Source organism: Myiozetetes cayanensis, unplaced genomic scaffold (assembly GCF_022539395.1).
Source record: "Myiozetetes cayanensis isolate MyiCay16 unplaced genomic scaffold, myiCay2020 scf15, whole genome shotgun sequence".
NCBI classification, from domain to species: domain Eukaryota; kingdom Metazoa; phylum Chordata; class Aves; order Passeriformes; family Tyrannidae; genus Myiozetetes; species Myiozetetes cayanensis.
In genome coordinates, this window is record NW_026087159.1 from 13,883,280 (window position 1) to 13,905,512 (window position 22,233).

The 22,233-nt window shown below is 57.5% G+C and overlaps 1 protein-coding gene across 9 annotated transcripts in view; it reads left to right on the forward strand.

Moving 5' to 3' along the window:
• DLG3 (discs large MAGUK scaffold protein 3) overlaps positions 1–21,814 on the forward strand; it is a 73,145-nt gene extending 51,331 nt beyond the window's left edge. For 4 of the 9 annotated variants that reach the window (XM_050310704.1, XM_050310703.1, XM_050310707.1 and 1 more), the window contains 13 exons: positions 528–684; positions 1,028–1,130; positions 5,995–6,109; positions 9,674–9,850; positions 10,530–10,605; positions 11,198–11,297; positions 13,772–13,813; positions 14,529–14,579; positions 15,361–15,462; positions 15,636–15,808; positions 16,361–16,470; positions 17,410–17,501; positions 19,196–21,814. In XM_050310704.1, coding sequence (XP_050166661.1) covers positions 528–684; positions 1,028–1,130; positions 5,995–6,109; positions 9,674–9,850; positions 10,530–10,605; positions 11,198–11,297; positions 13,772–13,813; positions 14,529–14,579; positions 15,361–15,462; positions 15,636–15,808; positions 16,361–16,470; positions 17,410–17,501; positions 19,196–19,302 — 1,405 coding nt within the window. In that variant the 3' untranslated portion in view covers positions 19,303–21,814. Of the gene's footprint in view, positions 1–527; positions 685–1,027; positions 1,131–5,994; positions 6,110–9,673; positions 9,851–10,529; positions 10,606–11,197; positions 11,298–12,639; positions 12,686–13,771; positions 13,814–14,528; positions 14,580–15,360; positions 15,463–15,635; positions 15,809–16,360; positions 16,471–17,409; positions 17,502–19,195 lie in introns of all 9 variants that reach the window. The other 5 variants (XM_050310706.1, XM_050310710.1, XM_050310711.1 and 2 more) reach the window with 2 other exon arrangements.
• The last annotated feature ends 419 nt before the right edge of the window (positions 21,815–22,233 follow it).

Sequence of the window (22,233 nt, forward strand, 5' to 3'; positions counted from 1 at the left end):
CCAGGCAGCAGCAGGGCCACAGGAGTAAGTGCAACCAGAGACAGGGGACCAGGATGCTGTGCCTGGTGGGAGGCAGGGGGACAAAGAGGAGAAGCTGGGGGAGCTGGAAGAGTTGGGCTGTGCTGAGCTCAGGGTCTGGGCAGAGCAGGAGCTCACCAAGACCTTCTCACAAGGCATCCTGCACTTCTGTCTGTTTCCTGCTCCTATTGCTCCTTATGAGGTGGTTGCCTGGAGCTAAGTGACAATTCAGCCCATCAGGACTCCTCCCCAGGGAATGATGGTGGGAGACTTTTCCTGGGGTGCTGGCACCTGTCCCTGGAGGTAAATCCTGTCACCTGCATCCATTAAAGCAGCAAAACCTTCCCCCATCTGCCCAAGTGATGGCAGTGATGCTCCAGCCTGGCCCGAGGGGCTGAAGAAGACTCCAGCCCCACCCATGTGCTGGGAGGCCCGGACACAGACAAGCCTGTCACCAGCTTTGCTGCTCCTCACCCTGATGTCTCCCTGTCCCTTATCTTTGCTTTCAGGGAGCCCCGGAAAATCATCCTGCACAAAGGCTCCACTGGCCTGGGCTTCAACATTGTTGGAGGGGAAGACGGCGAGGGAATCTTTGTGTCCTTCATCCTGGCTGGAGGCCCTGCTGACCTCAGCGGGGAGCTGCGGAGGGGGGACCGCATCCTGTCGGTGAGTAGGTTGGGCACCCACTGCCCCTCCATGCCCTCCCCTAGCCCCGGGAGGACACCTGTCCCCTGCCACCCCAGCTCCACGGGATGCACCCCCAGGGCGGGTGTGGACACGGCTGCGGTGGGGGCAGCCCTGATGCCCGGGAGGGCCGGGGGCAGGTACCAGGGATGTCGGTACTAGCGATGCCGGTAGTGGAAGTGCCCGTACTGGGGTACGGTGGCAGGGTGATGAGGCACTGAGAGTATGGGTACCAAGGGTACCGGTACAGGAGCAGGGCAGCGCGACACAGGGCACACCCCGCCGGTCCAGTCCCCTCCAGCGGAGCCGCTCTGTTCCCCCGCAGGTGAACGGCGTGAACCTCCGCAACGCCACCCACGAGCAGGCGGCGGCGGCGCTGAAGCGGGCGGGGCAGACGGTGACCATCATCGCGCAGTACCGGCCCGAAGGTACCGCCACGGGACAACCGGGAATGGAACCGGGAACGGGACCGGGAACGGGACCGGGAACCGAGACCGGGCCGGGGCGGGGGAGGCGGGGCAGAGAGGCGGGCGTGCGGCTGAAGGGGCGGGGCGTGGCGCGATCGGGGGCGTGGCGGTCGGTGGCGCGCGGGCCGGGGGCCGGGGCAGGGCGGCGGGCGAGGCGCCGATTGGCGCGGGGCGGGGCCCGCGGGCGGGCGGGCGCCCATTGGCCGGCGCGGCGGGAGGGCGTGGCCGCGGCGTCCCGCCGGCCGTGCCTGCGCGGCTTTGTGTGAGGGCCGGGCGGGAGCGGGGCCGGGGCCGCCCCTCCCGCCGCCAGGTGAGCGACCCCCGCCGCCCCCGGGCCGGGCCGCCCCTTCCCGGCACCGGCACCGGCACCGCCGCCGGGCTCGGCGGGACGGGCTTCTCCGCGGGGGAGGAGGGACAGCTCTGCGCGCCCGAGGGCGTCGCCGCGAGGCCCGGCGCCGTGGGGTCCCGCGGGCCTGGCCGGGGCACGCCGCGGTCCGGGGGGTGCCTTGGGGGTCCGTCGTGCTGGAGGCGTGAGGGCGGGGCTGGGTTGGGGCTCGCCCCCTCCTCCGAGCATCGCACCTGCGGTGAGCGCCGGGCTCCGGTTCCCTGGGCGGTCCCGCGGGGGCTCCCGGTGGCAGCGGGAAGGGAGGGACCGGCAGCTGCCCGTCCGAACCCTCCCGGGACGGCAGCGCTGGAGAGCGGCCCGTTGGGCTGGGAGGGCGAGCGCTGGGAGGATCCTCCCCCCACCCAGCGAAGGGCCAGGGGATGCTCCCGGGGCTGTGCCGCGTCCCGACCGGCCCCGTGCGTGTGCCGGGGTGCAGCCATTCCCGTCCCTTGGAAAAGCTGTCTCTCCTGTGCCTCGCTGGCTTCCTCCGCCAGCGATTCTGGTCCTCTCCAAGGAGGCCAGTGTGCCACCCCTTTGTCTTGTGCCTCCTCAGAGGCATCGCTGGGCAATGTCCTGCTGGTCCCTGTCCCTGCTCTGTCCCGTGGCAGAGGCCACTGGGGCGTGGAGTCATTAGTGCTGCTCAGGGCTGTGCTGTGGGTGTGGGGTTTGTTTGTTTTGGCTCTTTTTTTTTTTTTTTCTTTCTTTCTTTCTTTCCAGGAAGCACTTAATGTTCTTGTATTTCTGGCTCCCTTTGCCACTTGAGATTTGGCAAAGACACCAACCAAGAGTGGTTCTTAAATGTCAAACGGGACGAAATGTTTTGAAACCCCTTTAGACCGAGGCGGAAATGTCAGTGCTGTGTAGCTGGTGGCTTTCTGGGTCCGGGATGGCTCCTGGCATGTGTGGGCAGCAGCACCCGGCACACAGGCTGCAGCCATCCCAGAAGGCAGCGTTGGTGCTGTGGAATAAGGGCTGTTGTATCTTGGAAGTTGCTCTCGGTGCTCCAGAGGCTTGGAGGCCTGGGAGCCTTGGAGAAAGGTCTCCCGGGTGTGGGTGAGGCTGAGGGGATGTGTGGTCCCAAATGTTTGCCTCTTCTAGGTTCATCACAGCTGTGGGAAGACCAGGAGGGCTGGATTGTAGGGTGCCCGAAGGAGGAGATGTTGGTGGAAAGGGGATTTGAGAAGCTATTAGAAAGGGGCAGAGGATGGCACCTGTCTCTCGTACCTGAGCATGGGTAGGGCTTGCCTTGGGCTGCTGGATGAGAGCTGATGTGCTCTGTGTCTGACCTTGTGCAGGGGCAGGGGGCCCTCCCTGTGGTGTCCTGCCAGGCACCAGCAGGGAAAAGAAGCAAAGACCAAACCAAGGAAGGTTAGAAGGAGGAGCTGCTGTCCTGCCTTTCTCCTGTGCACCTGGTGCAGTGCCTTTGACCACTGCTGCCTGCCTTCGAGGAGGAGGAGTGATGGTTCCTCTGAGTTTTTATGTGGTCCCTTCCCTCTCAGCACTGACTTCCCTCTCACCTGACCTTTGCCTGCTGCTATTGCCAGCACTTGGGTTTGGCAATTCCCCTTCCTGCAACAAAGCCTTGGTATTCCTCACCTGGAAATACAAAGCCTCACGTGATGGCGTTTCTCTGAGCTGGCTGCTCAAAGGGAAGTGCCAGGGCTGTGCTATGACTTCTAAAAGCTTCCAAGCTCTTCCCAGAAGGGCTGTGCTCCCTTCTGCTCGCCTGGGCCTGTGGAGGGAGGTGTCTGTACTTTAACCCAGCACTGAAATGCCAGAGTGAAGCTGTGGGTAGTTTTTGCAGGTGGCTGGGCTGAAGCCTGTGGCTGAGCATCTCTGGGCTCTGCTGATTGCCCAGCAGAGCCTGCCCGGGCCTGGGCAGGAGGGTTTGGATGCTGGAGGGAGCAGGGCACGTGTGCATGCAGGGCTTTATGCACGCTCAGGCATTTCTTTCCAGTGCAGCTCCCCTCTCTACCAGCACCTTCTCCTTTGTGCTGTCTCCTGGTGCCCAGAAATCAGCTGCAGCCCCACTGCTTTGTTGGCTCTGCTGGGCACATTTGCAGGTGTATCGCACACGGGTGCTGGTTCTGGGGGTCCTGGGGGCAGGCGGGTGATCCCTGAGAATGGTCTGCAGGGTTGTGTTCTGCTCCCAGCACCGAGCTCACCCCGTGGGACAGAATCAGGCCCAGCTGCAGGGGCACCCACACCCTGGGAAGAGCAGAGCAGCGGGAGGGTAGAGCGGTGTTTTTATCGAGCTGCTGGGTGAGGAGAGCAAACATCCCGGCGCGGTGGCACTGGCGGCAGGAGGGGCCAGGTCCCCTGTTACCCACTTCTCAGTCTTGATAAGCGTGTCCTGACCGTGTTGAACACCCAATCCCGCAGGGATCAGCTATAGCTTGCCTCCCTGCTGAGCCACAGGCAAGCTTCCTGGGAGGGTTTCAGCTGCACAGCCAAGTGGCTCAAAACTGGGGAGCAAAGGCAGGAGCAGTGCTTGCTGGGGGTGATCTGCTGGGAGTTGTCTCACAGACTGTTCTGGCGTGCTGTGAAGAGGGTGCTGGTGGCAGCTGGGAGCATCCCATGCCCTCTCCTGGGGTAACCTTGCCTCCTGTGCTCTGGGAGGGGGGTGATGTGTTTGCTTTGGGGCTGCTGCTTCTCTATTCTGTGCCCTCCTGCAGTTGGGGCACGTGTGGGTTGGTGTCTCCTTGGAGACCCTTCCTAGGGCAGGATTGCATTCACTTACTGGAGGACAAAGCCAGAGCAGCCCCTGTGTCCTTCTTCACCTTCAACCAACCTGGTTTGTGCTTCTTGTCATGCCAGCTGTACCCGCTTCTGAGGGATGCTCCTCTGGGATATACGAGCTTTTGAGCATCCTAGGGCAGAATGAGCTGTGTGGGGTGAGAGGTGTGGAGTGGGATGAAGCTCACTTCCCTCTGCTGGGAGCTCTGGAAAACCCTGGTGCTGCTTCGGTGTCAGAATTCAGTTTTCTTATCAAATAAGCCTTGCCCATGCCTTGCTGCTTGTGTGTTTTCCTCTGCTGGCAGGAAGGCAGGTGGGGCAGTGGGTGCCCCTTGGTGTGGGGCAGCTGGGGGTCTGGTGATCTCCACATTAAGCAGCTGTCCCTGCCTGGTGTTGCAGCATCTTTGGATGTTGTGTGACAGGGGAAGGGGCTTCTTGGGGAGTTTCTGTGTGCCACGTGGCAGTTTTTGTGTGTCTGGCCTTTCTTTTTTTTCCCAGTCATTAAGTAAAAATGCATCTTTGGCAACTTGGGTGCAGGACAGGGATGCCCAGGTGTGTCCAGTTGGAGAGTCAGGAAACACCAAGCTGCAGCTGCATCATCCCATAACCCCCACCCTTCATTTGTCTGCACCAAGAGTCCACGGGAGAGGGGCTGGTTCCCAAACACAGCCCCCAGAGCATTTCTCAGCAGTGTTGCTGCTCCCCCCATGTGATGCAGCGAGCTCTTGCCTCCACAGCTGAGCTGCTGCGTTCCCTTCCACAAAATTAAAACCTAAACCACCTCTAAGCTGCTGGGTTGTGGACTTTGAGGCTTTCTAGGCAAGTCTTACAGCAGAGATGAGGCTGGTCCTCTCTCACCTGTAACTGCAGGATATGCCCGGGGGACAAAATCAAGGGTAGGAGGGGACATCTGATGGGGTGGGCCGTGGCAGGGCCAGCAACTTTCCTGGTGCCGCGGTTGTTTGTCACCTGGGAAACTTTCCTGGTGCGGCCCTGGGTAGGGAGGCCGGTGCCTCCACCCTCTGTGTGTCTGCCCGACCTTTACACCCGGCTGAAGGTCGGGCTGGTGCGGGGCGGGTGCTGGGGTGGCGGCTGCTCCTGCCCAGCCTCCTGGCAGAGAGGTGCCAGCAGCTTCTGGAGGGTCCCCCAGCTCTTCCTGCAGGTCTCTGCCGCAGGGATGTAGGAGCAAAAGGTGAATTCCTCCGCCCTGCTCCCCTTCCAAGGGCAGGGGCTGTGTTTTGCGTCCCCTTCCCCACGCCTGCTGGGGAGAGGGGCTGTGCTGCCAAAAGAGCGGTAGGTGGGGACCCCCCTCCAGTTTCTGTGGTCATGCTTTGCTGCTCCAGCCGGTGGGTGATGATCTCCTGGAGGGGCTCTCACTCTCTCTGCGTGTTTTGAACTGCTCTGTAGGTCATCAGCTTGCTGAGCCCTGCCGAGCCGTTCCCTCGTGGAGCTGTGGTTCAGTGCGTGGAGGTCTGGCAGCCCTTGCCCGAGCTGCCTGTGTGGGGTGGGTTGGGAGCAGCTGGTACCCTGCCTGTTCCAGATGCCCTGCTTGGATGCTTGCAGAGGGCTGTAACCTCTCTAGTTTTGCCCTCCCTCATGTGCAGGGACGGACAGGCTCATGGGCAAGGTGCCTCATGGACAGGCCTCTCTTGGCGCTCGGGGTGGGGGCAGCTCTGCCTGCACTGAGCAGCCCTCTCCCCACAGAGTACAGCCGCTTCGAGTCCAAGATCCACGACCTGAGGGAGCAGATGATGAACAGCAGCATGAGCTCCGGCTCTGGCTCGCTCCGGACAAGCGAGAAGAGATCCCTCTATGTCAGGTAAGGCTCAGCACCCCCCGTTCCCTTGCTCCAGTGGGAGGCAGATGGGATGGTGTGTCCCCACAGGGTGGGATGCAGGGAGGGATGGCTCAACCTGGGCTGTGCAGCACCTCTGAGGACGGTGTTTTGGAGGCCAGGGGAGTGAGTGCCATAGAAACACCACGAAGCCTGGAGGGTGCAGCAGGGAGAGTGGTGCTTTTGCACTGGGTTGCCAAGGCTGGGTGCTCTGCACTTGAGTGTCTCTTCCAAGGGCTGCTCCATTTTGGAAAGCACTGGTATCTCTACAGAGCCCGAGGTGGCTGCTGCTCATGCCCAACTCACTGAGGGCCACTGGAGAACAGGGAAATAATGGGCACCCAGCCTTGCTTCTGCCCCAGGCAGCTCGTGGCAGCTTTCAGGGCGCTCTGCTCAAACCACTCCCAGCTAACAGGCTTCTCCATGTCTCCTTCTGCCATTCCTGTGGCAGGATCTGGCTGGATGGGAGATGAGCTCTTAGGAGGATTATTGCTCTGAGCCCTCGATGCGCTTTTGGTCTGGAGCCAGGCATGGGGCAGGCAGGGGTTAAACAGCCATGCAACAATAACTGCTGAGTCCTGTGCAGCCAGGACAGCTCCTGCTTGCTGCCTGCCTCCTGGCACCTCATGCCTGCCACAGTGCCAGTGGGGTGACAGCTAATGAGTAATTTTAACTTGGTAATTAAAATAATCCTGTAAATCCTCACCCTGCACAGCCTGTTGCAGGTGGGGCTGGCAGGAGCAGGGCACGCTTCTTCCTGTGAGGAGGATGGCAAGGGCTGAGGCTGCATGAGCCTCAGTCTGCATCTCCCACTGCACAGCTGCTCTGTGCAGAGGGTCTTCAGGCATGGTGGACACATGATGCAAGCCTGGCCTGGCAGGAGGGGATTGCTGCAGCTCTGGGTTCCTGCAGTTCACACCTTCCCACAAGTCTGTGCAGGCAGCTTGCTTGATTTAGTATCTCGGGGCTTTCTGGGGGTGTGTGACAAGCTGGGCACTGTGTTGAATAAACATCATCTTGCTAGTCCTGCCCTCATTCCCCCGCTGTCCTGTGGACACCTTCATGTGTGGAGGAGGGTTTAGGTTGGGTCCAGCTTGAGTTGAGCCCGTTCCCTGCCTGGAAAGGTGCTGTATGTATCAAAGTATTCCTGTGAACCAGAGAGCTCTCTGTTGCTTCCACGCTGCTCGTAGCATCTCTTATCTCTAGGTGCATGTCTCTGTGTGGCTTTGGAGGCCTCCATAGTGCTGTGTCCCCTCACCCATGCCCAGTGGAGCGGGGCAGTGCCTTGCTGAGAGGGTATCCCAGGGGAGAGCTTTCTCCCAGCGTGGCCCTTCACAACACGCTCCAGCTCTGGTCGACACACACCCTGCAGATGTGCTTGCGAGAACTGCCGGGTGCCCAGGCTGCCCCAGCCCTTCTGGGCGGGGTAGTTTCAAGCACAGTTTACCCGAAACCAGCCGAGCTGCTGTGCTGTGGACAGGACATCAATTACAGGACTTGCTGCCCAACTGCTTGAGTCAGCCCCATGCGGCTGCATCGCATCCTGAGTGCTGTCAGCAGGCTGGAGCTGGGCACCCCAGTGCCTGCTGGAGCCCATTTTGGGGGTGCTGGAGCTGCAGCTGTGCAGCAGGGGCAGGGGCAAGTCAGGTTCTCATTGTGCCTGTCACCTTACTGCTGCAGGGCAAAGTCTGCCGGCACTGGGGCTGTGCCGGGTGGAGATGGAGGTCAGGCAGGCATTGTGCCTGGGCACCATGGGAGGCCATGGGAGTCCTTGGCAGTGCTTCCCTCCCCTCCAGGCAAACCATCTGCTCTCCTGGCTGTTTGTGCTGGGAGCTGGCCTGGGGGCAGAGCAGAGTGACCCGTGCTGCCGTCTGGCCCCTGCGCCCTGGGGAGCACCCAGACGTGGTGGGTCCTGGGTGCCAGCACAGCCAGAGGCTGATCTGCAGGTGCATCATGCCTTAGGGAGGCAAATGCCACATGTGCCAGCTTTGCAGGTGTCCAGCCCTTGCACAGGTCCTGCTCTGCCTGTCCTGGGATGCTGGTGGCTGCTCTGGGAGGAGCCATGGGCCCAGCGCTGCTCTGCAGGGCAGGGTGCAGGGAGTGGGCAGGGCTTCCCTGGGTTTGGGAACCGGCCTGACCAGTTCCCTGGGGCCTTGGCCGGCGGCACAGGCCTCACAGCAGCCTGCCAGCCGCATGCAGCCTTATCTTTTGGCCAGGAGCTGCCTGCAAGGCTTATTTACCTCCAGCCAAAGCACCCGTTGGTGCTTTGCTGCCGGCTCCAGTGTGCTGAGGGACTGAGCACGAGAGCTGCCCCAGTGCCCTGAGCAAGCTGGGAGAGGTGAACTGACCCCATGGCTGAATGAATCTGGATGCACAGGACACGCTGGGTCTTGTCCCAAAGAGCCCTCCCCAAGCCACAAGGCAGGCCCTCTTCTCATCCCAAGTGACCCAAAAGGTTTCATAGCCCAGCGCTTCCCTGGCTGCCATCCCAGCTCTGCTGCTCCATGGGGATGTGCCACATGGTCCCTCAGCCCTTCCATTTACTGTTTGTTTTTAGACCCCCCTCAGAGTCTCCCCAGTAGAAGGGGGTAATGAGCAGAGCAGAGGATGGCTCTCCTGCTTGAGGAAGGCTTGTTAGTGCCAGGATTAAACCAGCAGTGAGCCAGTGTTTGCAGTGCCTGGTCTCACACTGGCCAGGGGGACGAGTAGGACCAGTGTCCCAGGAGCAAACACAGGGGTTGTGCTGCCAGCAGTGGCAATTTTAGTGACTCTTCCCTTGGTCTGGGTTGTTGTGAGGTTGATGTGTCAAAGCAGACACAGTTTGAGAGCTGACATAGTAAAATGAGTTGCACGTGAAGTCACTGAGAGCAGCTAAAGGGTACAGGCTGCAGTGCTGTGTGTGAGTAGTGTGTGCAGGAAGAGTAGTGCTCTTCTAGTGGGGAAAAAATCTTTTCTGTAGCTGGCTAGTTTAATATTGAAGATAATTTTAAACTAAATAAACTATTCTCAGGGGAGGTATTTAGGAGACGGAAGAGAATCAGCTGGGGAAGCAGATATATATACCCTCAGATGCATTCCTAATTCACAGGCTCTGTACTAACTTACCCTGTACATAAAGTGTGTGCTCAAAGCCACGGTGCTCTGATAGCCTCTGCCTGTGCAACCACCACCAGTGGGGTCTGATGTTCCCCATCCTGCTCCTTGTCACCACAGCCACGGAGGGGGGAGCAGCCCTGCTGCTGAGAGCCTCACCTGCTCGATAACCACAGGCGCCTGCAGTGCATCTGTGGTTCGTGTGCCTCCTGCAGCTGAGGTCAGCAGCGAGCTGTTTCAGCCCAGCACTGTTGTTCCTGCACTGCACACCTCGGGGCTTGTGCTGAGCCTGCCAGCAGAGGGGTGTGCTGGTGGCTGGCAGCACTGCTCCCCTTGGTGGATGGAGTTCTGGTTTAAATCCTCTGAGGTGTGAAGGTGGCGGTGCCCCAGGAGGTTGGCAGTGCTGCTGCCTCGCTGTGCTCAGAGAAGGCATCGCTCCTCTCTGCTCCCCCCCAGAGCCCTGTTTGACTATGACCGGACCCGGGACAGTTGCCTGCCCAGCCAGGGGCTCAGCTTCTCCTACGGGGACATCCTGCACGTCATCAACGCCTCCGATGACGAGTGGTGGCAAGCCAGGCTGGTCACACCCCACGGCGAGAGCGAGCAGATCGGGGTCATCCCCAGCAAGAAGAGGTGAGTGTCTGTCAGCAGGAGCTGTCACACATGGTGCCTCCTGGAGCCTCCCAGTCTCTGTGAGCCCTGCAGCCCTGAGGGTGGCATCAGCTCAGGCTGGGATCTCCTGTGCCCTGCCCCTCCGTGGCTGTGCAGCGTGCAGGACACCTCGATTGCAAGCTGGGGCTTTGTGCTGGTCTCCCTAGGGAGGTGTTTTCCAAAGCTGGGTGAGAGGAGGGGAGCGTTCAGCCCCTTCTGTGGTCCCTGTGGGGATGGAGAGTTGGTGTTAGCCAACCTAGGGTTCCAAGTGAGAGCAGAGTCACAGGAGTGACTGTGGACTGCCCCTGTGTCCTCTGTCAATCTACCCAGCTCTGCGAGCCAGTTCCCGTGAGGTGGGAAGTCACAGAGAGCTGAGGAACTGGCTGCCCTTGCCTTCAGGTCTGCAAAGCCAGCCTCATGTCTGTCCTCCATCCCTCTGGGAAGGCTGGTTGCTTGTCCCCTGTCTTGCTCCTGTAGCCACTGACCTGGGTTAGACCCTGGGCAGGCAGCTCCACATCTGCCCCTCCCTGGGAAGGAACTGCCCTTTGCCAATGCAACCACCACCTGAGGGTACCTGGAGCTGCCTGAGGAGCCATGAGGGCAGCATGGAGGGCACATGCATGGGACTAGCAGCTCTTTCTCCCCTTTAACTTCTGATCAGGGTGGAAAAGAAGGAGAGAGCACGATTGAAAACAGTGAAGTTCCACGCCAGGACTGGCATGATTGAGTCCAACAGGGTAAGTGCCGATCTGGGGCTCAGCGGGGCACCTGGAGCTGGTAACTAGCGAGGGCAGGATGAATCCCAGCAACCAGAGCTCCCAGTGGGGCAGCTGGAACAATCCCAAAGCAAAGAGCAATGTCACTGGACCTGCCCCAGGCCCACATCTGCTTGGCACAAATTCCCCCTATGGCTGTGTAGGGATTGAGCAGAAGAGTCCAGGATGGTGCAGAAGTACTGGGGAAGGACTCCTGGTTGGAGTGGTGGGGTAGCAGAGCCTGTGGCTGGGAGCTGTCTGCAAACAGCTCATGAAGGTAGCTGCCCTCACACCTCATGAGCAGTGCTTAACATGCCAACAAGGAAGGGAGAACGGCCTGGCTACCCCTGCAGAGCTGCTGATCGCCCCGTCAGCTTCCCAGCATCCCTTCCACGTGTTTTTCTCCATGCTTAATTTTTTTCCTGCATTACAGTTCTCATGTAATCTCCATGATTTCATTTTGGGGGTAACTGCCCTGACACAGCTCCTCATTGTCTCTTCATTTTAATTTTCCCCACATGCGTTAAAACACCATTGTTTTTTCTGTCCTCCCTTCCATCTCCACGTTCTTCAGTCGATCAAAACGAAACGTAAAAAGAGTTTCCGCCTCTCTCGAAAGTTTCCATTTTACAAGAGCAAAGAGAACCTGGCCCAGGAGAGCAGCGGACAGGAACGTAAGTAGCCGCTGGCCAGAGAGGGCAAGCCTGCCAACCCTCAGGTGCCCTGCCCTGAGGGGAGAGAGTCAGCACTTTTCCATAGCCAGAGGTCCCGGCATCCACCTGGATTTCGGGACTGTGCTCCACAGTCGTGCCAGCAGCTAAGGAGAGACCGGAGCTTGAAACGAAAGCAACGGCTGCAGGCTGGCACTCCCTTCCTTTCTCTCATGTTCAGTGTCTCCATCTTTTCATCCAACTTTACACCCACCTGACTCCCTGCTCTGCCTCCCCCTGCTCTCCACCCTTTGCTGCGGGCTCTGCTCCCTCCCTCCGCCTGCCAAGGGCTGCTTCCCTCCAAGCGAGGGGCTGGCTACCTCCTGCAGAGCTCCTCCTGCTCCTGTCAGGGCTGAGTGCCTAGGAAGGTTCCAGCTCCATCTCCCCTAGAAGTGACTTGCAGCTCTGTGTTCCCACTGGAGAGCCCTTCGCTGTGTGCACGGGGCAGCCGTGACCCCGCTGGTGGAGGAATTGCCCACCTGTGACTGAGGCACATCTTTGGTAGCTGGTTGCAGACGTTGGGGGGTCCCCAGCTCTTGTCTGGCAGCACTTTGGGACTCTTAGCAAAGGCAGGACATTCAGCTTGTTGCCCCAAGCCCTAACGTGGGCAGCACTGGAGCTGCTCACCAAACCCAGCCCATCCTCCTAGATGGTAAACTGCATCCTCTCCTTCGGAAAGCATCCAAACTGTGGCAGCCCTCACACCTCTGGAGAAGGCAGAGCAGTGTCTCTGCCCCAGCTTGTGTCACAGGCCCACAGCCAGCTCCCTCCTTGTGCTCTGCCACTGTCCATCCCAATTTGCAGGGGGGAGCCCGTGCAAGCACTGTGGTGTGGGGCAGCTGACAGATGCAGGTGGGGAAAAACATGTCCCCTTGTCACATCTTCTAGGACTGGCTGGCTGTGCCAGGGGAGGACAGAGCCGCTGTGCCCTGCCATTATGCTCCACAAGGAGAAACACTTTGGCCCCCCCTGCCCTGTGCCAGCAGCTCAGGACTGCAACTGCTCAGTGCCAGCCGATGCTGCCGGGGCTGCCCTACCCTCCCCAGACCCAGGGTGGCCCTCTGGGGGCTCTGTGGCGTTGAGGGTGAGCTCAGTGGGGGGGTCCAGCTGCACAAGGCAAGACGTTGGCAGTGGGCTGATGGTGTCAGCTCTGAAAACATTTAACCTCACTTGCAGTTGCAGCTCTGGGTCGTTCTGCACTCCTGTCACTAATGCTGGTCTGGCTCTGTCTCCCCCATCCCTCTGACTCCCCTTTCCTGCGCTCTCTTCTCCCCTCTCTCTCCCTTCTTGCTGTCTGTGAAATCAGGACTTCCCTGGGTTAAGTGACGATTATTATGGAGCAAAGAACCTGAGTAAGTTGAATTCCAATGCACATTGTTCCCTTTCTGTTGCTGGCGGTGCCTGGGGAATGGCCGGGCTCTGGCTGGGGCAGCTGTGCTTCTCTGGGTGTGGGGCAGGAGGAGCCCCACGGGTGCTGCTCCTCTGATGGGGACCCCACATCTGCTGGCAGAGGCTGCGAGGCTTGAGGTGCCAGTGCTGCACGTGGGACAGGATGGGGGAGCTTGTTTGGGGGTGTTTGGCCATGCCCTAAGTGCACTCAACTGAGGGCTGCCTGCTGCACCCAGGGTGAGCTGTACCTCCTCATCCTCTTCTTCATCCTGCTCCTGGCTGGGCTGGTGGTTGCTTTAGCACTCGGAGCCACTACCAGTGTGTGTGGAAGGAGACCATGACAGGCCTGCTCTGAGTGGGGTTGGTGACAGCATTTTGAAGTGTTCCCACCTTCCTCTGGGTTACCACTACCCAGAGCTGCAGAACAAGACTGGTGGGAGCCCCGTGGCCCTCCCAGCTGGGCATGAGTCCCCACCGAGCTCGTCACCCCCTGACCAGTGCAGAGCCTGACTGGGGCAGGCAGTGGCCAGCAAGCCTCTGTGGGGTGGTCGCAGCACTAGGATCAGCCTGTGCAAGCAAAGCCCCAAACTCTGTCCCATCCTGTCACTGTCTTGTCTCTGTGCGTCCCAGCCCCGTCCCCAGAGGTAGGCTCCCCTCTCCCTGTGCCGAATGGAGCCGTGCCCTCCCTGCCTGCTGTGTGCATGCTGCACCTGCTCCCCTGCCAGCACCCTCCTCCCTGTGCACTCCACCTTCCCTCTGTCTGGGAAGCCCAGTGCCACCACATCTGCCAGGCAGGCCCTCCTGGCTTCCCTGCCTTCTCCCAAAGTAGCCAGGCATCCCCCTGCATGTCCCCCAATCCCCAGCAAAGGGTGAAAGATGCCGCCCTTGCCCATGTGGCACAGACTCGTCCCAGTGGGTGCCGGGGCACAGGTTTTTTGGGAGGCCAGTGCTGTCCTGCCCTGGATCAGTAGTGCTGGGTGACAGCCGGGGTGCCCCCGTGCCTCCCGCCCTTGCTCCTTCTGAAGGGGATCTCTCTGGTTGCTTTGCAGAGGGCGTGACATCAAACACCAGTGACAGCGAGAGCAGTTCCAGTAAGTGTCTCACCTGCTCTCCCAGCCCGTGTACGTGTGTGTGTGTCCCTGTACGAGTGTGCACGTTCTGGCACTTCCATCTTGTCTCGTCCCAGTGGTGGTTCTGTTCGGAGGCTGGTCCTTCCTGCTGGTGACACAGATGCTGCGGCCAGCTCCCTCCTGGGAGCCAGGGAGAGCAGGAACAAACCTGCCTGCTCCACTGCTCGCTCCTGGATGCAGGGCTCTGCTCCAGCCTTGGGTGGTGTGTTCCCAGTCCGTGGTGGTCACCCATCCTTGGTGCCTGCTGCAGGAAGCGATGGCCAGAGGCCAGGTCTGTAGCACAGGTGACTCCTGGAGCCCAAACCTGTACAAGAACATGGGATCCAGCTGCAGCAGATGTTCCCTTTGTCCCCAGAGGGTCCTCTAAATACCTGCAGCACACCTGCCATCCACCCTGCAGGGAGGATGCTGCATTCCAGTGGGCCCAGAGCCTGCAGCGGTGGGGAGGGAAAGAGGAAGCTTGAATCAGAGCTGAGATGTGAATAATTAAAGTGGCTCAGGGGCTGGTAACTGCATGCCTGTCATGCTCCACATCCATGGGTGGAATGATGTGGGCAGCCTGGAGTGTCCCCAGAGCTGCAGGAGGCTGGAGGGACAGGAGTCAGCTTCTCATGGGTGCAGAGGGGCTGGAGAGCTGCTCTGAGCACTCACCTGCCTCTCCCTGGCTCTGTTGCAGAAGGACAAGAGGACACCATCCTGTCGTACGAGCCGGTGACGCGGCAAGAAAGTAAGTCCTGGTGCTGAGCTACCCCAGTCCTGCTCCAGCAGAACCACCTGTGTCCCCAGGGTGGCCGGGGTGCCCTCCTCCCTCCTGCCATCCCAGCACCACGCCAGGAAACACCAGGGCAGTTGCATTCAGCAGGAGAGCCAGCAGTGCGGCTGCCCTGCTGGGCTCTCCCCAGCCTCGACTGCCCCTTTTCAATCAACAGAAAACACTCGTGACGTGGTCTGCAAGACCAAGGGAGAGATCCAGAACTAAAACTGAGCTGGGCTTTAGTCCCAAGTTGAGGACAGGATTATCCTTTCCTGCCTCAGACCAGGTCCCTGCTGCAGAGCAACCCCCAGCCCTCAGCCTGTGACCCTGCTTGATGCTCAATCCCTGCGGACCCTTTTGCAGGCTGAATATTCCCAGCCTCGGTGGCCTCTCCTTGCCAGAAGCTGAATCTGACTTTTAGGCTCCCATCACTCCCCCAGCTCCGTGGCATCCTTGCCCAGCTGTCCTGGTTGCCTGGCTCCTGCCCCAAGCAAGGGAGCAGCTTTGCTGATCCATGACCCTGGAGACCCGCAGTACCTTCCCCGGGGCCACGCAGATGGTTTGTACAGATGGGAAGGAGATGTTGACCATGACCAGGAGGAGATAAACTCGTACAGAGGAGGCACCTTTGGGTGCCTGTGTGAGCAAGAGCAGCCACTGCCAGGAGGGAGAGGGCAGGTCGATGCCAAAGGTGGCAGTAGGGTCAGCTGCCCACGGCACAGGTGGGGCCTCAGGCTGTGGCTCTTGTTCGCAGTTCACTACGCGAGGCCGGTGATCATCCTGGGGCCAACAAAGGACCGAATTAACGATGACCTCATCTCGGAATTCCCACACAAGTTTGGTTCCTGCGTGCCCCGTAAGTCCCAGCTGGCACTCGGTGCCCTCGCTGGAGGGAGGGGAGGGTGGTGGCTCTGCTGCTTGTGGGGTCTCCCCCATGGCATGGGGAGGGGCTGGGAGCATGGGTGGGATTTCCCCCTCCCAGTTTGGAGTGTGTCACTCCGGGTTCACTCTTGGCCCACTCTCCTCCAGACACCACCAGGCCTCGGCGCGACAACGAGGTGGACGGACAGGACTACCACTTCGTCGTATCCCGGGAACAGATGGAGAAAGACATCCAGGACAACAAGTTCATAGAGGCTGGGCAGTTCAATGACAATCTCTACGGGACCAGCATTCAGTCAGTGCGAGCAGTAGCAGAGAGGGTGAGTGTCAGGAGGCATTCCTGGGACCAGGACACATCCAGCCTCAACCTGTACATGTTCAGCAGTTCCCCTCCTCCCCCTGTGTTGTCAGTGAAGGGCTGTAACCACATTAAGCGAGTGTGGCACGAGCCTCTCCTCCCTTGAGTCCTGCCAGGCCGTGTGGCTGCTTCTCTCAGCCGTGTTACTGCACTTCAGGGTCATACCTTTGTCATCCAAACTCCACCCGAAAGCCCAGCACTGGTGGCACCAGCCTTGTGCTTGGGAGCTCACAGGACAAAGGGGCCTGACTGCCCTCAAAGCAGCTGCATTCCTGTGCAGGAGTGCTGGAGTTTACCAAGGGCTTGTAAATCATTTCACGTGTCCAGGCAAAAATTCAGTCCCTTTGCACTGGTACTGTCCTGCCCTCACGGGAACGTGGGGCCGCTGGGAGCTGGCTTGTGCCTCAGGACTGGGGTTTCATCTCTGCTTTGTAAGCACATCTGAATGAGCAAGCTGTTTTCTGCACAGAGTAGACTGTGTGGGCAGGTCTGATCCCAACTGTCTCCTTTCCAGGGCAAACACTGCATCCTGGATGTGTCTGGCAATGCTATCAAGAGGTTGCGACAAGCACAACTGTATCCCATTGCCATTTTCATCAAACCAAAATCCATTGAAGCTCTCATGTAAGTGCAGCACCGTGTTCTGTGCCGCTCCAAGGCGAGGAGCTCTGACAGGTGGGGGGGATGTGTCTGCTGCCTTTGCTTTTTAGAAAGCAGCAGAGGTTGCTTTTGGTGCTGAACTTGTCCCTTGTTGGTAGGAGCTGGGCCCACTGCTGTCTGTGTGGTGTCCTTCCACATCTAATGCCACAGTGCATCCAGGCTTCGTGGATTTCTCTGGCTTAAAGCCCTTCGTTCATCCCAGAGAGGATCATCCATGGGAAATGTAAAAATGCTCCCAAAGGTGCCTGGTGTAAACTGCTCACCTGGGCCCAGAAGAGCTGTTGAGAGCCCGTAGTGCTGGGTCACAGCTGGATGGTGGCTGAGCCTGGGCAGCCCTGGGGAACAGAGGAAATGCTTCCTGTGTGCCTGAGGGGCACCTTCTGCCTGTCCTCTTGTTCTGGCCCTGGGTAGTGCAGGCTGGAAAGGATCTGAGCTTGAAACTCTTCTGAGCAGCAGAGAACAATACTTGTGAGGAGATTTGACAGCTTGAGATTGACTGAGATCAGAAGAGACTCTGCTGGGAAAATCCCTTCTCAAGCCAGAATGGGTCAATTTGCGTATTTGGGTGTTTTGTGAAGAAGGAGGGTGGTGACAGGCTCTGCAAAAGCAGGAGACTTCTGCAGTGGTCTTGCAAATTCAGGCAATTGCCTGGATTTGAGTTCACTGCTGTGCTCCTGGTGAAGGGGGGGAGGTGGTGGCAATGGGAAGAACTGCTGGAAGTTGAGCTGAAGTGCCAAGGCAGCCTGGAGCACGTGGGAAAGGGCCCTGCCTTTGAGAGCTGGGTCCTGCACAGCTTCCATTCCTGTGAGCACAGGATTCCCAGGCACCCTGGCCCTGTGGGCTATTTTTGCTTCTGTTCATTGCTAAGAAGAACTACAAGTTTCTGGTTTTTGTGCGTGGCAGGGAGATGAACCGGAGACAGACATACGAACAGGCCAACAAGGTCTTTGATAAAGCCATGAAACTTGAGCAAGAGTTTGGAGAATATTTTACAGGTGAGTGTCCTGAGCAGGCTTTGTATCTGATTTATTTCATTTTTCCATCTGACAGCTGTGACCTCTCTACCAGCACTGTCTCACTGCAGGGTCATGGGAAAACATCCAGCTTCATCAAAGCAAAAAAGGAATGGCACTTTGCCAGGAGGGCTCTGCAAGGGACTGCTCCAAGATCAGTGGATAAGAGTAAACCAGCTGGAGAGAAGGAGACAAGTTGTCAGGCAGGATTTTCTGAGTTTGTGAAAGCTTATTGCCAACTTTAATACCAGCAAAGGGGAAGCACAGCAGAGGTTCAGTATGCTACAAGTCTACAGGAAATAAACTCCCTGCCTGGGGAAAAGGGGAGCATTTTCAAAAAGAGAGAAGTGTCATTTTTAAAGAGGAAAGATAAAAAATTAGTGACCTAAATAGTGGAGACTGTCCTGAGTAATTACAAAACATCTCCCAAAAAAGACTGGAAGTTTGGCTGACTTCCTAAGTAGCCTTTGCTGAAGAGCCAGTCTGGGGCTGCTGGCACTTTGTTCCTGTAGAGATGAGCTGCTCATGACACAGGCATCCCTGTGCATTGAGGAACTAATGTTTGTAACATGATTAATTCTGGAAAATCATGGGCAGGCGAAGACGCAGAGAAACTGGTCTTCCATCTTTTCTCCAGAGCAGTGACTGTTTATTCTAAAGCTGAGGAGTCATAATCCTGCCAAACCCTGTATTACCCACCTAACAGCTAATGGGAAAAATTCCAAGCAGAACCTTTTTCAAGAATTGATCTCGTATGAACAAATGTCTGGGTAGAAACAGGGTAAGAGCTTTCCCCAGACCTGTCCTGGGCAGCAGCTTCAGAGCTGCTGGCTCTTATTCCAGGGGGCTGTGCTGCAGCTTTGCAGGCCCTCAGCATGCCACTGTGCACTTGGAGGGTGAGTTTGAGGTTGACCTGGGGAAGGAACACCCTTGGCTGGAATGTCTTGCTGAAAGGATTGGGTAACGGGCAGAGAGATGGGCACTGTGGCGAGTTCTGTGCCAGCGAGTTAAAATGAGGGAACAGAGATGCTGGAGAGCACGGAGGCAGGCTGGATTAGCAGGAAGCTCTGGCCCCCAGTGTGCACGTTCCTGTGATGCAGGAAGCACCGTGAAGTGCTTGGTGGTGTGTCTGTGCTGAGCAGTGAGGCCGTCGCTGCTCTCCGAGCGAGGGTTGCCGGGCCGTGGCCTTTCCAGCCTGACAGCACACGATTCCCACCCTGCAGCAGGGGAAGCAGCAAACAGGAGGAGCCCTCAGCAGCCGACCAGAGGGCACAGACAAAGCCAGCACCTCGGGGCAGACTGATGTGCCCCAACCCTGTCTCCCCTCGCTCGGGTTCACCGCGGCGCAGCGGTGGCCGTGCCAGGTCCGCCCGCAGCCTCGGTGCCTGACACAGTTTGCAAAGCTGATTAGCAGCCTGGTGTGGAGAGCCCAGCCAGCCCTGCACACAGTGAGGAGCTCTGCCAGCCAGGATCAGTGCTGGCTAATCCCCGGGGAGGTGCTGCTTTAACCCTCTGTGTCGCGGCGGGGCTGTGGCAGCTCCTCTGACGCAGTTCAGTCCATGCTCGCTGTGCCCTCCGGCCCCTTGGGGCAGGGGAAAGGCCCTCCCACAGCTCCTGGCAGGGAAGGGGCAGTGCTGCCTGGTGCTCAAGGTCTTGCTTGTTCTCTCCTCTTCCAGCCATCGTACAAGGAGACTCTCTTGAAGAGATTTACAGCAAAATCAAACAGATCATCGAGGACCAGTCCGGGCACTACATCTGGGTCCCGTCCCCAGAGAAGCTCTGAAGATGTCCCCCACCTGCTTCCTTGTGAGCAGAAGATCTCTGAAGTCCCACCCATCCAAGCCCTCTGCCCTGAGGGGGAGGGATATGAAAACTATTCCTGCCCCCTTTTTTAGATCGTCGCAAAATTGAGTTTTCTAGTCCTGTTTCTTTTGTTGGGATGAACTCATATCATTCATCACGTGACTGTTCCCACCATTCCTGCATGGACCTTCCCACTGCTCCATTAGAGACAGATGAGAACCCATTCAAGGTCGTTTTTATTATTATTATATTATTATTATTATTATTATTATTAACTAAACAAAGAATCAAGATGGGAGGAGGCGGATAAGGACTAATGTAAGAAACAAGTGAAACAATGGACTCTGAACATGAGCTGGTATCAGAGCTCCAGGGGCATTTTTCCAAGTGTGACTGTCTAGCAGCTCTGAACAGTGCGACACACGGGCAGCAGAAAGCATTTTATTTATCTGTATATGTAATTTATATATAATATATAGAGAGATATTATATATATATTATATATATATATATGTATGTGGACTAGGAAACCGGAGGGACCTCTCTGGAAAGGTATTTGTGTTATTGCAAGGTTCTTTCAGTTCCTCTGTCCCAACCACTGGGCTTAGGGAGTCCACTTGGGCAGGAAGAGCTCAAAACGGTACCAGGTGCTTTGGAAGCATCTCCCATCCAGGCCAGTTCCCTGCAGCCACCCTGGGTCTGAGGCAGAGCAGAGACTGGTACTGCCTGTGCAGGAGGGACCAGAGCGAGGAGCAGCAGCTGGTCTGAGAGAGGCTGGGAGACAGAGACTGAGCAGGAGGCTGTGGAGCAAGAGAATGGATGATACTACATATTAAATTGCACATTGTTTTACACACCACCTTATGTGTTTGCATGAGAGGTTTCCTTTTGGTTCTATTTTTTTAAGCTGATTTTAAACCAAAACCATATTGTGTTGTTGTGTTGGCTTTTTTTTATTATTATTATTATTATTATTATAATTCCATTTTTCTCTTGTTAATAATGAACTGAATGGGTATAAAATCCAGTTTTTTAACTTATTTTTTAAGCTGGCTCTATTGTAAATAGAATCTAGGTCTGTGGTGTTTAGTTAAGAAATACTCTACTGGCCACATGGAACAAATGTACTCACTGTCCTGTGTTGCTGTGGAGAAGCTGGGATGTTGGACTGGCCCTGTGCCTGTGGGTGCAGGTGAAATGACCCGTTCTGGCTCGTGGCAGCACACTGGCACTCCCTTCTGCATTAGCCACTGGCAGGAAAAGCCCCCAGCTGTGCCTTGGATGGACACTCACATTTTCCAAATCTAACAGAACTGAGAAACCTTCCTCTCTTCCCTGCTCCGTGCCAGATTCCTGGCTCTGCTGCCGGCAGGTGTCGGGGGTGGCTTTCCCAGTGGAAGGCCCATCCTTCCAGCCCAGCAGGACCTCGCCCGCTGGGAGCTGGGGCCTGGTGGGTGGCTGCGTGGCCACCTTGCCTGGTTCTGACTCTGGCACCTCTGCATGAATCCTGTTTCTGAAATTGGGCTCTGCTCCCCCTCTCAGGGTGCCCCCAGAACCCCGAGGTGCCGCGTGCTGGCAGGGCTGAGGGCAGGGGCTGCAGAGCTGCCCGTCCTGCTGGGCACTGAGAGTTTTGAAGTGAGACAGCTGTGAGCGCCCAGACTGCCGGCCCTGAGCTGAGCCACGTCTGTCCCTGAGCACACCTTGGTTTCCACGCTTGGGTGGGGCTCCAGTGTGGGAACAGACCCCGGTGTGAAGCTGGGGGGACACTCGCGTGGCCTTTGAGGAGCTGCGCTGCTGGGCGCCCGTGGGCAGGAACGAGTGCTCCCACCCGAGAGCCGGCCGAGCAGCAGGGCAGGGTCACTGCGCAGGCACGAGCAGGTAAGTGTTCTCCTGTCTGGCAGGGATAGGTGAGGGCAGGGGGTGCTGCCCCCCTCCTGGAGGCGATGGGTACCGATGTGTCAGTCGGTGCGGGTCGGCCGCGGGTGTCAATGTGAGCAGGAACTGTAGGACTGTCCATGTGCCCCTCTTTGCCCCTCCTGCCTCCCAAGGAGCCCTGCAGGGACTGAGCAGCTCCTGGGGCAGGAGCAGGACACAGGCGCAGCCGTGGGCGCGGTGTGGGGCAGGAAGGGTGGTGCTGCCGGTGGGACCGACCCTAAAGGAGCACATGGAACTCTGGCAATGGATTCCCCACTCAGCATCCCCCCCTGCCCCGCTGCTCCTGCTCCGGCTGCTGTAAATGTCAGTCCCTGGAGAAGTGGAGTAAGTGAAACAAAAGTCCTCAAGGTGCTAGTCACACTATTCCTGTCTTTTTTTTTTGTTTTCCTTTTTTTTTTTCCTAATAGCCTGTCTCCCTCTATTGAGTCACGTGGAAAAAAAGATGATAACTCCATGGCTTAGCTGACAGTGTCGAATCGATCATGACAACAGTAGTTGGTTAACAGTGTTTCTTCCAAGGAGACATATATTTTTAATAAACAGAGAGTTGCAAAGAACTCTTGTCTTTGAGATCTTCTTGTAGAGTCCTTCGTTGTGTGCCAGGTCTGGTTTTTTGGTGATTTTAGCAACTATTGATATGGTCTCTTCATGGCAAACTGAAGTGTTGACAGGGGTTTAAAAAAAAATTTTTTTTTTTAGTACAAAAGGTGGTCACTGAGAACTTGCCTAATGCAAAAAGGAAATAGAAAAAAAAAAAAGATAAAATTTAAAAAGAAAAAGAGAAAATTAAGTGAGTGGACCTGTAACCAGGCCACTGAAAAGCTCTTTTGTGGTTGGGTGGTTGTCACACAGGTTGAGTCTGACCTGATGATGTGACACCATAAGTGTATTTTGGGTCATAGCTTGAATTGTGGGGAGGTTGCTTTACAAATAATAGGGTTTGTATGTTGCTGCATAATTGTTCCTGTATTGACTA